The sequence below is a fragment of the Rhinichthys klamathensis genome, unplaced genomic scaffold, assembly GCF_029890125.1.
Source record: "Rhinichthys klamathensis goyatoka isolate OS25496 unplaced genomic scaffold, OSU_Roscu_1.1 h1tg000631l_1, whole genome shotgun sequence".
NCBI lineage: Eukaryota > Metazoa > Chordata > Actinopteri > Cypriniformes > Leuciscidae > Rhinichthys > Rhinichthys klamathensis.
Genome location: NW_026607078.1, coordinates 155,474 through 168,685, shown reverse-complemented (window position 1 = coordinate 168,685; position 13,212 = coordinate 155,474). Strand labels below are relative to the sequence as shown.

The 13,212-nt window shown below is 37.1% G+C and overlaps 1 protein-coding gene across 1 annotated transcript in view; it reads left to right on the top strand.

Moving 5' to 3' along the window:
- The window catches only part of clstn2a (calsyntenin 2a), a 277,397-nt gene that overhangs the window by 231,147 nt on the left and 33,038 nt on the right, over nucleotides 1–13,212 (top strand). The window contains exon 8 of the mRNA XM_056241145.1: nucleotides 2,812–2,933. Within this exon, the coding sequence (XP_056097120.1) occupies nucleotides 2,812–2,933 (122 nt within the window). The remainder of the gene's footprint in view (nucleotides 1–2,811; nucleotides 2,934–13,212) is intronic.

The following is a 13,212-nucleotide window of genomic DNA, read 5'->3' as shown; positions in this document are numbered from 1 at the left end:
ATTTACCGTGAGACACAAAAAGCGTTTTCTCCAATAAAACACAACATAAATTCACATAAAACATCAATTAGCCTGATGTAATCCAAACCTTTAGAATCCATACGTTGTTTGCAAGAAACAGATCCAAATTCAGCCCTTTATGATCTTCATCTCCATTTCTCAGGAGCGACCGCCAACATCAAATCCCGCGCTCAGGCGCGCTGGTGATGAATTCAAATTTCAAAAATGCCCTTCAAGAAGCGTTACGACATGTTTTACGGCCGTGATATCAAACGCTCATTGGCTCTCGCCTGCTTCGTCACACATTGCGACATGCCGTGTTTCAGTCGGTGTAGTACATTTGAAATGGAGAAGCGCGCGCGCCTTCACAGAGCGAACCGAAACCGGATTAACATTTTCATGGATTAATAATTTATATTCTGATCTGTACCTCATACACAACTATTATAATACTGCCAGAGAGGACTGCGGCTGCAACGCATCATCATATGAACGACTTTTGGTACCGGTTTTGACATTTTCGCAATAAACAAATTATTGTGAAATTTATAACGTTACTTGTCTGTCTGTTATGTTTTTATTTTCTTCATAAGTGTAGACTACGTAGTTTTAAGGAATGGTTATAAGTAGGTTTAGGGGTATGAGTAGGATTAGTGGCTCAAAATATAATGCTATTGTTAATAAAACTGAGAGGTTTGGGTATGCTGAGATGGTCTCTGTTATGACCGTTTTACACTTTATATTAAGTGGACAGTTCCTGAGGAGTTACCATGTAACTTAAGTAAGTTACACTGTTAATACAGTCAGTGTTGCACAGAGGTTTGGGGTTTGCATAATACACAGTAAGTTATGACAATTTTACACTTTATATTAAGTGGACAGTTCCTGAGGAGTTACCATGTTAGTACACTGTTAATGCAGTGTTGCACAGAGGTTTGGGTTTTGCATAATACACAGTAAGTTATGACCATTTTACACTTTATATTAAGTGGACAGTTCCTGAGGAGTTACCATGTTAGTACACTGTTAGTACAGTTGCACAGAGGTTTGGGTTTTGCATAATACATGTAAGTTATGACAGTTTAACACATTGTATCAAGTGCAGAGTTCCTGAGGAGTTACCATGTATGTACACTGGTACCACAAGGGAAAACTTTAGCTGTAATTCAACATAAGTCCTGCCGGTCATATAGTAAATACATGGTATACACATAGGAATCATCATGGTTTCAGTGTGTTCTTAACTGGTAACTACAGTATGGAAGACTGCGTGTGGAAGTGGAACAACTTGTGTGAATACATATTGTTGTTACAAAATGTAGTTACATAATGCCTGTTACACATGTGTACTTACTGTAGTGGAAAAAGTGTTGTTACCAACGTCCTGTTACACATTTGTACTTACACATACCTTTCCGTGGGTTGTTACATATGTGTAGTTACACAAATATTACAGTTGTAAATACTATGTACCAATGTGTATTTACACTGTAGTTACATACTAAGTACATATCTAGTAACCATGTAAGTTCACAGGTATTAGGGCCACTTAATATAAAGTGGGACCAATAAGGGTATATTCATTTTGAGATTTGCTAAAGATTATCATTAACGGTGTTATTCATTTATTGCTGTTATAAAGTTCAACTTCAAGTGTTAAATGATGGCAAAGGTAAACTAAATATAAAAATGGGGGAAATATGTATTATAAATTTCCAGCAGCCATAACTGCAGTCTTCAGTATCCCATGATCCTTCAGAAATCATTCTGATATGCATTTTATTGTAAAAGTGATGTGATAATTTCTGCTATTAATATTTTCTGTTTAATGCATTAGAAATATTGAATGCAATTATCTCAGCATTCGTTCGTGAGAAAAGCAAGAGAGCCCGGCCGACCAAGGATGGTCCGCATGTAGGGCTATCCTATGATCACCCAGTCTTAAATTTAAGTGCTTTTAAACCATTCAAGCGTGATAAAGATGCAAAAGAGAACTCTAATATGTACTGGCACACTGTCTGTGAAGCAGCTCTGTGAACACATACAGAGCCACTTCTCAGACAGCCTGCCAGTACCGATTTGAGTCTCAACGCTTTTTAACGAAAAAAAAAATTATGTCAAAATCCCCGTTTTTGGTGAGTATCCTCATAAGCACAGTCTAAAATGAGTTAAAGTCTTAAATGGTAAATGGACTGCATTTATATAGCGCTTTCATAGACCCAATGGCCACCAAAGCGCTTTACATGCCTCACATTCACCCATTCATACACCGACGACGGCGGTGTCTAAATGAGCATAAACGTTTGGACGAAGATCGGATGTGTGCCAGATCTGTGTCTATATAGCAATTTATTTGACTATGATTTGTCAAGCGTACTATTCATTTATTTTTTAAATGTGTAAAAAGTGCACATTTTAAGCTTGTCATACCTGGATTTTTGAGTAGGATTCAGGCAATCTATCCTTTCAGTCAGTCCATCCTACTCCCTAGTCTATTCCCTTTACAGTTTCTGCAGAACTACAATTTATTTTCATTTCTCTCTATGTCAAGACTTTTCTCCTCATCTGAAGTCTAATCTAATGTAAACAGCCTGGAATAGTTTTCCGAACATGACTATGCAGTTTTAGACAAGCTCTCGGAGCTAGACATGGAAATCTATAAAAGTAAATCTTTAATCAACATGAATTTCTTACTTTGACAACCATTGTGAGTTATTTCCTGAGAGTGATGTTTAAAAAATATTTGCCCTCTGTAACAGTGATACGTAATGCATATACAGTAAGCCTTCTCTGTGTTTTGCTTTTTTGCAGAGATGAACAGGCATCATTACTCCCTGTACGTGCACAACTGCCGTCTGGTGTTTCTGCTGAGGCGAGACTTTATTCAGCTGGACTCCTTCAGGCCAGCAGAGTTCCACTGGAGACTGGAACAGGTGAGGGGCCCCCGGGTGCCTGTCACACATGCCCTTCAACATCACAACCAGCATTCTGATAAACAGGATGGGAAAAATGCCACACTGATCGGGCTCCATTTATAGTAATCACTTGTGAAGTGAAGTTCGCTCTGTATAATTTTCAATTACCTGTTTTTGAATTATTCATTATCCGTATGACTGATCTTTCCATTGCGACGAGTGATCTGTCACTGGTAAAATGATTATTATCAGAAGGACAAATTGGAAAGCTGATGCAAAGACAGCACTCGCGTTTTCTCTCCTAGTGCTTATTTGGCTCGTATGTGGCTTGTTAGTGTTTGGAAACCTTGATTTTCTCAAATTTCCAACATTTCCCTTGGCTAATGTTGAGTGCGGACTAATCTTTTGATTGAGAGCACTAAATGGACTGTGTGTGTGTGTGTCACCATCCCTCTCAACGTCTGCCAAGGGGAACAGAGAGCCGAGGTGAGACACGTGTAATCAGTATGAAAAGCTCTCCACAGCAATGACCTCTCGCAGTGAACATAATGATAGCCCTTCGCCCACGCCAATCCTTAACCACAAATTACACGCACATACGCATTCTCACATCCAGACGTGCACTAGCACACATGCAACTTCTCAAACCTTTCTGAGCTGCTGTAAATGGACAAAAAGTTAGATGCATATCTATTCAGTAAACACCCGTACACTGTAAAAAAAAACCCGTTAAATTTACAGGAAAACCCTGGCAGCTGTGGTTACCAGAGTTTTCCTGTTAAAAATACGGTAGCAACGTTTTAGGTTTTACAACTTTTAACCGTATATAATTTTACAGCAATAAACCGTATTTCATTATCTGATATAATGTGAATATACTGACCTTTTGAAGTATTAATATCTGTTTTTTTCCATTGTAATACACTGACAGCTAACAATCACAGCAGTGATGAGAGTCAAATGGTCAACCACAGCTCATCATAAGCAGCTCATCCACAAGAGAGTTAATACTAATATACAGAAGCTGCACAGTGTCATTCACACAAACATTAAACACCATCATGGTAACATGTTGAAATTTAAAAAATGCAATAAGCATTAATTTAACAACATTAAATGTAACATAAAACCCTAATGTACATAACTGATGAGAAAAAAACTAAGAAAATTATGAAGAAACAGTGATTTAAAAACAAAATACATCAAATGTGAAGTGTCACGCAGGGAATTGTGGGAATGTCAATTTACATTTTTTCACTGTAAATTATACAATGACTTGTTCTTTTTCACATCCAAAAACTGTAAATTTAACGGTATTTTACAGTAAAATTAAATTAAATGTACCGTTATATATATCACAGTTATTTACCGTATATAATAAGGAAACTTTCTGTTAACCAATTAACAGTTTTTCACTGTAGCATTTTTACAGTGTTTTACCGTTAAAATCACGATCATTTTTTACAGTGATATGTTGTTGAAAGACTTTTTTTGTTCTTTTCATATACCGGTACACAAAACGGGTCGATGTCTGAGAGGCCTTTGATCAATAGTCCAGATCAATTACTGTAAGTAGAACTCTGGAGTGCACCAGCAAAGCAGGTTTTGGTCATAGTCCAAATTCATGTGAGTGCCACAATTTTTCGCAGTTGTTTTGATCAGCCGAACTATGATGCGAAGAATTTGGCCTCGTGAGTTGCATTTGTTTCCTCTCTGTGGCAGTTGTGGTTAAAGATCTGGGCTGGTTGTCGAAGCTCATACATTTAAATCCCTCATAGGACAAGACATGAGCTTTCGCTTTTGTGCCCTTGAGCGAGGCACTTAACCTCAGGTCGTTCCAGGAGAACTGTCCCTGAAAAGGGGGCGTTCACAATGACAGCGATTTGCAGTGACAAAGCTATTGGAAGGCACTCTCTTTCAGTTGCCGATTGGAGGCTACATAAACAACAGAGACTGTTAGCAATACTGACGTTCAACATTATCCAATTATGTTGCAATGCGATTTGCCTCATGATACAGTTTAGCCTTTACTAGCTATAGCAACCAACAGAACAGCTACTTGGCAAATCTTGTTTAAAATCTTTGTGTGAGCAACCCATAATAAGTAAATTGTAAGTCACTTTGGTTAAAAGCGAGGTTGGTGGCATCGGAGATTTGTCTGAAACACTTATTAGCAGGTAAACTAGAAATGTATGAGCTGAACTGTATATTGTTTCACAAATTATCAATACTTATTAAAAAATCTGGATGGACTGAAATTCTGAGGTCTACACACATTTTCTGCTATTTTCACTGGTATTTATTGTAGGGTGATGTTTTTTTTGTTTGTTTTGTTTGGATAATCCAGCCCTTAAAAGGTATATAAAAAAGAAATGTGATTGGTCACTTTACATGTCAGTTAGACAGTAATCTTCCTGTCTAAGTTGGTGGTTCTTGGCCAGAATAAGCTGCAATATTGTTGTCATATTGTTGTCAGGTTTGGCTACACAGGACAATGTGCAACAAACTTAATTGGGCATAACAAGTAGAAAAGATAAATAACTGTTTAGAAATATTGAAATTATTTGCTCCTATTTATTGATATTATTTGCTTCCAATATCGGTTTGATCCGATATACATAACTGTGTAAAAGTTTGGGGTCAGTAAAGACATTTATAATGTAACAAAATATTTCTATTTCAAATAAATGCTGTTCTTTTAAAATTTTCTATTCATCAAACAATCCTAGGGATTTCCACAGAAATATTAAGCAGCACAACTGTTTTTTTAACATTGATATCAATAAGAAATGTTATTTGAGCACCAAATCAGCATATTAGAATAATTTCTTTAGGATCATGTGGCAATAAAGACTGGAGTAATGATGCTGAAAATTCAGATTTGCCATCAAAGGAATACATTATATATATATATATATATATATATATATATATATATATATATATATATATATATATATATATATATATATATATACATATATATATATAACAGTTATGTTAAATTAAGATATTTCACAATATAATTTTTTGTACTGTATTTTTGATTAAATAAATGCCTTGGTGACACTTCTTTCAATTTTTTTAATATATATTTTTTATAAATAGAATAATATAAGACAACATGACATGCAATCCCAGTTTGTATATATTTGGAGCTATATAAACCATAATTTGTGTATGTGTTTTTTTTTTTTTAACCAGCATATGATTATTCTAGGGAGGCGTAAAGTCAATCTTCACTGCAGTTATAATGACAATAAACAAACAGCTCAGGCAGACGACTGGTTCTGCCTCAGTGTTCTTGACGGCTGTACTTAGTTTGTTACAGGTCAGAGAAAATGTGCTCTTTTCAAAGCTTCGGCTCCTTTCCCAGGGCCAGGCAGAGCTCAGCAGGTGATGAGGAACACAAGTAAACAATATGGGGTCAGTAGACAGGCTGCCATAAAACAATGTCAGCTGCAGAAGGAGCCGAGCTATACCTACAATCCTGTCAACATCCACCACATAAAACACTGGCAAAAACATCTGACTCCTCACAGCTGTTGGTTTGCTTCTCACATATATGCTGTGATATTCTCTGTATATCTTTTTTGTACATTTATCTTTCATGGCCACTTTGTTGATTTTTGTAGGGAAGAGTATTTCTTCCCATCTGATATCTGCTTGTAAATGAAAGCGCGTGAAAAGGAGAGAGCGAGAAAAGGTGTGAAAGAGCTTGTTTACACTTCAGTGCATTTTCTCTCTTCCTGTTTTTCCTGCCATGTACCTCTTCTCCAGCATGGTTTGATAATGGTGTCTCTCCAGCTTGGAGGCGGTAAACAGAATATGCTCGCCTTGATCTCGGAGCACAGCGCAGCTCTGTTCGCAACATGAGACACATCTATTTTTCTTTCTTTTCTCTCTGCCCTACCTCTGACTACTTGCCATTGATACCTAAACAACAGATTATCCTGTTTTAATTGTCGTTTGGCTTTTTCTTTAATCTCGACAAACAAACTTTTGACTCTTGGCATAACGTCTGGTCCACTTTGCGGTTTATTCTGGCCAAGAACAACCTACTTAGACAGGAAGAAAGTGTAGAGTGACAAGTTTGTTGTTGAATGTGACATTTAGGGGTGGGTTATTCTAAAATCAGTGGAACATATTTTATTGTACTGTACAGACTTTTATGTCATCAGACATTAAAAGACACAATTAAGAGACACCGTTCTCGTAAGGATGTGTTTAGTAAATGTAAACAAACAAAAAACTTCTACAATTTTTATCTCAAGTGCACCTAAAATCTTACATAGATAGGTTTTGCTTTTTTGTATGTACAGTACTACCATTCAAAAGCTTGGGGTTAGTAAGATTTTATTACGATTTTAATACCTTTACTTTTGCATTAAATTGATCAAAAGTGACATTAAAGACATTAATAATGTTACAAAATATTTCTATTTCAAATAAGTGCGGTTCTTTTTAACGTTCTATTCATCAAAGAATCCTGAAAACAAAACAAAACTGTATGACACACACACACACACACACACACATACACAAAAACCAGTACAACTGTTTTCAATGATGATGATGATGATAATAAGAAATGTTTTTGAGCACCAAATCAGCATATTAAAATGATTTCTGAAGGATCATGTGACTCTGAAGACTGGAGTAATGGCTGCTGAAAATTAAGCATTACCATGTCAGAAATAAATTACATTAAAAAATATATTTTACTATATATTTTTAATCAAATAAATGCAGCATTGGCGAGCATAATAGATTTCTTAAAAAAAAAGATTCTTACAGACCCCAAACTTTAGAATGATTGTGTAAATTATTTATCTTATTTGAAACTTTTTTAATTTTGTTTATTTATCTATTTGAACTGCTTTTTAACCTGCACCTGCCATGGAAATAGGGATAGATGCTGAGAACAACCAAATGTAGTATTTACATCAAATTAATAAAAAGTAATAGGTCATTATTTCACTAAAATATTAATCAGAAAATAAAGATACATTTTCAGTTTTTCCTCATATACCTATTTTACTTGATACCAAGTGCTTCTAATGCCAGTGACCAGATTATGGCAAATCCAGTGACTAATTCTTCCACTAAAGCACCCACTGTATCAACCCAGATCTTTATTCAATGCCACAAACTTCAATATTCAGTGATTAGCCCATCCTCACCAGCGCTCTTTAAAAGCAGGAACTCAAAGTTGCTGCTTGTGATTTTGACTAGTTTTTGCCATTATTAGGTGTGATGATCCATAAGAGGCCGTGTTATAGGCTAAGATCATGTTAACATGCATATTTTTAATGTTGTGTCAGTTTTTTTTGTGCAGTGAGACCCACAGACGCACAGCTTGCTAATGCTGTAATGTGAGAAAGTCACATTGCACAAGATGCTTGTCGGCTGAGTGAAAGGACGTGAATGTGTTTGTGTCAGTCAGGGCCTGTTGTTGTGAAGTGAGGGAGGTGCCGCAGGTGCTGTGGTATTTCTGTCGCTGTAGCAGAGAGCTGATCTAAGGCACCTGTAGACCGTTTGATTGACGCAACGGTCTCCACCCCAGCCTAGCGGCCTGCGGCAATGTGAGCGTCGTGTTCTATTAAGGGCCCGACATTGATCTAGTAAAATAGCTTTGCGGTGATAGGAGACGCGCTTTAAATTGGAGAGAGAGGAAGAGGGGAAAAAACGCACTGAGTGTTGGCTGTTGGGCATCTCATCCAAATGCTGCTCTTTGCAGTCTCATCAGCACTCTGAGAGGACACTCAATGGCTTCCGCTGCAACTCCATTTAGCCCTATTGATTTTGCAATCTTCCTCACACCTGCCTCTTTAGCTTTTTCCCCCCTCTTTTCGTTGAGAGGAAAAGAATGATGGAGAGGGAGGGATGCCAAGTGAGAGGAGGGAAATACTTGATGGGGCTTATTCTGTACTATTTGTCATTTTTATTGCTCACTTACTAACTTTGTTTCTCTTTGTCTCTCCTTCTATAATCAGATGGATTAGATGTAAGAGTTTCAGAGTAATCCCTTTTAGATTATTGTTGTTTAAAGGAATGAACTAAAAATACAATTTTGTCATTTATGTTGTTCCAAACCTGTATGCTGTTATTAGACTTTTTTCAAATATTTTATACAGCTTTTTGCCATCCGTAGTGTGTATCTGTAAAGGTCCAAAGAAAAGCACCAAAAAATAGCAGTAGTTCATATGACCTGTGCACTTTAAGTCTTTACAATAGGTTTGTGTGAGGAAAATTTAAGATTCTGTCATCATTTTTTCACTCTCACTTTATTCCAAACCTGTATGCCTTTCTTTCTTCTGGGGAACTCAAAAGAAGAAAATTAAAAAAATAATATTAAATAATTCTCTGTATAGACCAGAATTGCCCAAACTTTTTACTATAAAAATCAAATTTGATTGAGGACTGTGGGCTAAAAATAAATGTTGATTTATATCCAATTCTATTGTATTAAAATGTAAAAATTGTAATACTGATTTATTTAATTTATTCTCTACATTTCTAAATTCAATGCAAAAAAAATTGTAAAACAAAAAGATAAATAAAAAAATGAAGAGATGATTCAATGGCATGATTGTGATATGGTATGGCAGGCAAAACCAAAGGTCATCTCCTTTCCTCAGTGTCAGTGCACATAGTTCATCTGGTATTTTCGGACAGGCAAGTCTTTTTCTATTAAAATGAGCAATGCACCCTGAACGGTTGCATAGAGCAATAAAAATAAGCCGTAATTTTTTTTTCCACAATGACCATTAAACAGAGACTTATTGAAGCCATCCATGAGCTCTCAGCAGATCTATGAAAACATTGTTTAAGACGCAAGGCAAATCATCTGTTAATGGCTCTTCAAACGCTGGTCTAAATCAATAGTCAAAGATTTGTTTGCATCGACACTTCTGCTCATTGATCGGAGGTGTGTGTGCATAAGGGTCTGTGCGTGGCACACCTCGACCAATCAGTACAGGCGCAGAAAAGCCTGAGCAGGCGTGTCATTTATCCCTGTCTCGCTCAGATCATCGACCCGCACTGCTGCGGCAGAAAATTACACCCCGTCCTGTCAATATGACATTCATTGTACGCTTATCTACTCACAATTACATGCACCACATCTGTGGCTTCCTTCGGCGATGCATTTAAGAACCTGTATTGTTTTGTGTTAGATGGATTGCGCTCCATGCATGACCGCTTGCTTGCTTTAATGAATACATGAAGACTTATAATGAGATCTCACAGAGGAGAGCTTGCAGCTTATCGAATGCTGTACAACTTAAACTATATACAAACAGATGAGTCCCACTGGTGCTTTAAGCTAATTTAAATCTGGGGAGGAACTCGTGTTGTTTGATTTTCCAGGTGCTTACATAGATTTACAGCAAATACACCCAATTCTTGTCTGCTGCTTGTCAAGAATGTGAAAAAAAAATTCAATGTATAATCACAATTATTTGATTATAATGTCTGCGTTGTCGCTTCCAAAGGCTGTAGGAAAAAAAACAGGATTTTGAAAGCTACATTATGTTATGACATATCACAAACACGTATCACGTTATATTATATTATTTATATGGCCACAGTTTTTTTTTTTTTTATTATCTTTACTTATATGGCCACAAAAACACAATGGAGAGATAAATGAAACTCAAAATGTGAAATACTTTCCATTAGAATTTAAATGAATTGAAATGTCATTCACTCGTTACCATGTTCTTATTATGCATATAAAGAATAGGGGAAGGAAAGCGGGAAGTCAGAAAAGTTGCACAACTATTGTGTTTTGTATTAGCTCTAAGCCTGAATTTGTATTATTTTTCTTTTCATGCCTTGCGTCTTGCCATAATCAAAGCCTATTGTGATGTACCTGAAGGCAGCTTTGCACTGTGAAATAATCATGAGCCTCTGAATAATGCATCTCTACAGCTCTGTTTCCACATTAGCTGAACAAATTTTGCTCATCTATCAGCGCCAGGCACCACCGCCTCTTCATACGACCGTACACCCTTCCATAACTTTCACCAAAAGCTGGTCAGGAGAGAGTGGGGGAGAGCGAAAACATCACATCACCTGACTTTAATCTACACCATTTCTTCTTTTGCTTCTTTTTTATTTTTGACATTCCAAATATAGTAGCACCAAAATATTCACAGTCTGATGTTCTTTTTTGGGGTGGAGGGAGGTGTTCTTTGCATTCTCTCTCCTACCATGTTTTGCTTCAAAAGTACATTTTGTTCTCCACTCCACCAGGAATACTTTGCCTAGAGCTCTGGAGACACAAAAAGAATACCAATTCTCTTTTCGTTAGAACTATCTGATCGCAATTTCAGCGGCTTCTGATGCACATGTTGAATCTTTGCAGTTTGCACACATACAGTATGTTGCGTTAAAGGGGTCATGAATTGAGAAATCAAATTTTCCTTGAGCTTCTGACATATAAGGGATCATCATACTATAAGAATATCCTGTAAGTTTCAGAACTGAAAACTTCCCAATAAAAAAGCTTTTATTGTAACCAAGCCCAGAGAAGGACTCGTTGTGGAATGTGCCCATCTATATCATAGATGGGTGAAAGACCACCTCTGCAGATGAAAACCAACTTCTAGTTCATCATTGCAAGAAGAGCGAAGAAGAGAAGAGCGATACAGGATCACTGGACTAAAAATAGCATTTCCTTCCAAAGTATCCTAATGCTTGGAATGTGGTCTGTCTCAGTTGAGCATTATTTATTTGTATCCGTTACATTTCACTGTGGATTCTTTGGTAAATCAGTCACAATTTCAGCGCAGGCTTTGCGATCAGACTTTTGCGATATGGTTATGTGACAAACATGTAAGTAAAACTGTGTTAATTCTAATGACTGATCTGTGACCAGTGATTTCTGATATGTAATGATTCATGTTGCTACAGTCAGATGTTTTTTGTCTGTGTCAGTAAATCAAACCAGTGACTAAACAGTCAACTTCAAATTGTTTTCTGTGTAGGATGTAAATAATCAGTTATTTGAACAGTGATTCAATTATATATTGAAAGCAATCAAAGAACACTCCCTGTACAATCGCTGGAGCTGTCAATCAAACAGAGTTTATCAGTGACTGAGTTCTGAACTCCCGTTATAATCAATGAATCTCTTATTTGCGTTGTGTTTGCACTGTTAGTTGATGATGAAAGCATTCATGAGAGTGCAGAAATCGAGCTACAATGACGAGATCACTGCATTCATGCTCTCAATGTCTGAGATTAGCTACAAAGCTCATCACTGCAATCTTTCATGCCACGGTCTAAATATAATGCTACAGATCTAAATATAATGCTATAGACCTTATGTAGCCCCGCCCCTTTTCAGCGCTGCGCTCGTTGTCTTTTGACTTCCGGTCTGTATTTTCACAGTGATCTTGCATAGGTATGAATGAACTGCTCGTAAACAATTTCCCGGTCGACATTTGTTAAGACATCTGCTTTACAATGCTTATGATAAACATTACAATGCTCATGACAACTTTTGTTAACTCTACAATAAGTAAATCCACTTCACCAGCTAATTACTCCTGGACAGAGATGCCATAGAAATCTACAGAGCGACTGCAAAAACGGAAGTTCAAAGACAATATTCTAAAGATGACGCCGCCCACGTTTCTCTGGTGCATAAGGTCTATAATCAAAAAAATTTCAGGATTAGTTAACCTTGATAGCTGTAATAGTAAAAATGTTGTAAAAGTTTACAGTGAAGTCGCACAGCAGACTTCAAACAGAGCGTTCAAATCTAGGACTAAATCTAAAATCAGGTTAGGAAAAATGCCTCTTATTTCTAAATGACAATTTTTGATGTAAAAATCATACTAATGTTATAAGTGCACCCCAGGAAACAGTATAAAACAATGCAGTTCATGACCCCTTTAACTTGAAGGGGAAGTGGTTGCTTTGCATTGTGATTGGCTGAGTGCTGCTGCATGTCCTCATCCAGGAACCCTGCATCTGAACCTCTTTTGGCCCACCTCGGTCCCAGTGCCATGCCAGTGTAATGGATTTGCATTAATAATGCAGGGGCGAGAGGGAAAAAGTCATGCTGAAAGAGTGCGTGTACATGTTTGAGGGAAGATAGGGAGTGATAGATGTAGTGTGCATAGATTTGCGTATCGCTTTAGAGAGCACGGCGGAGGAACCGGGGTTTGAATCGGCACACATGTGGATCTGAAAGTGTGAATGCCTTGATGAACTGAAGCTGAACTTAGTGGCCCCCATCAGTCCCGGACTGAGTGGCTGGAGAGATTCGCTGCTCTATTCCTCT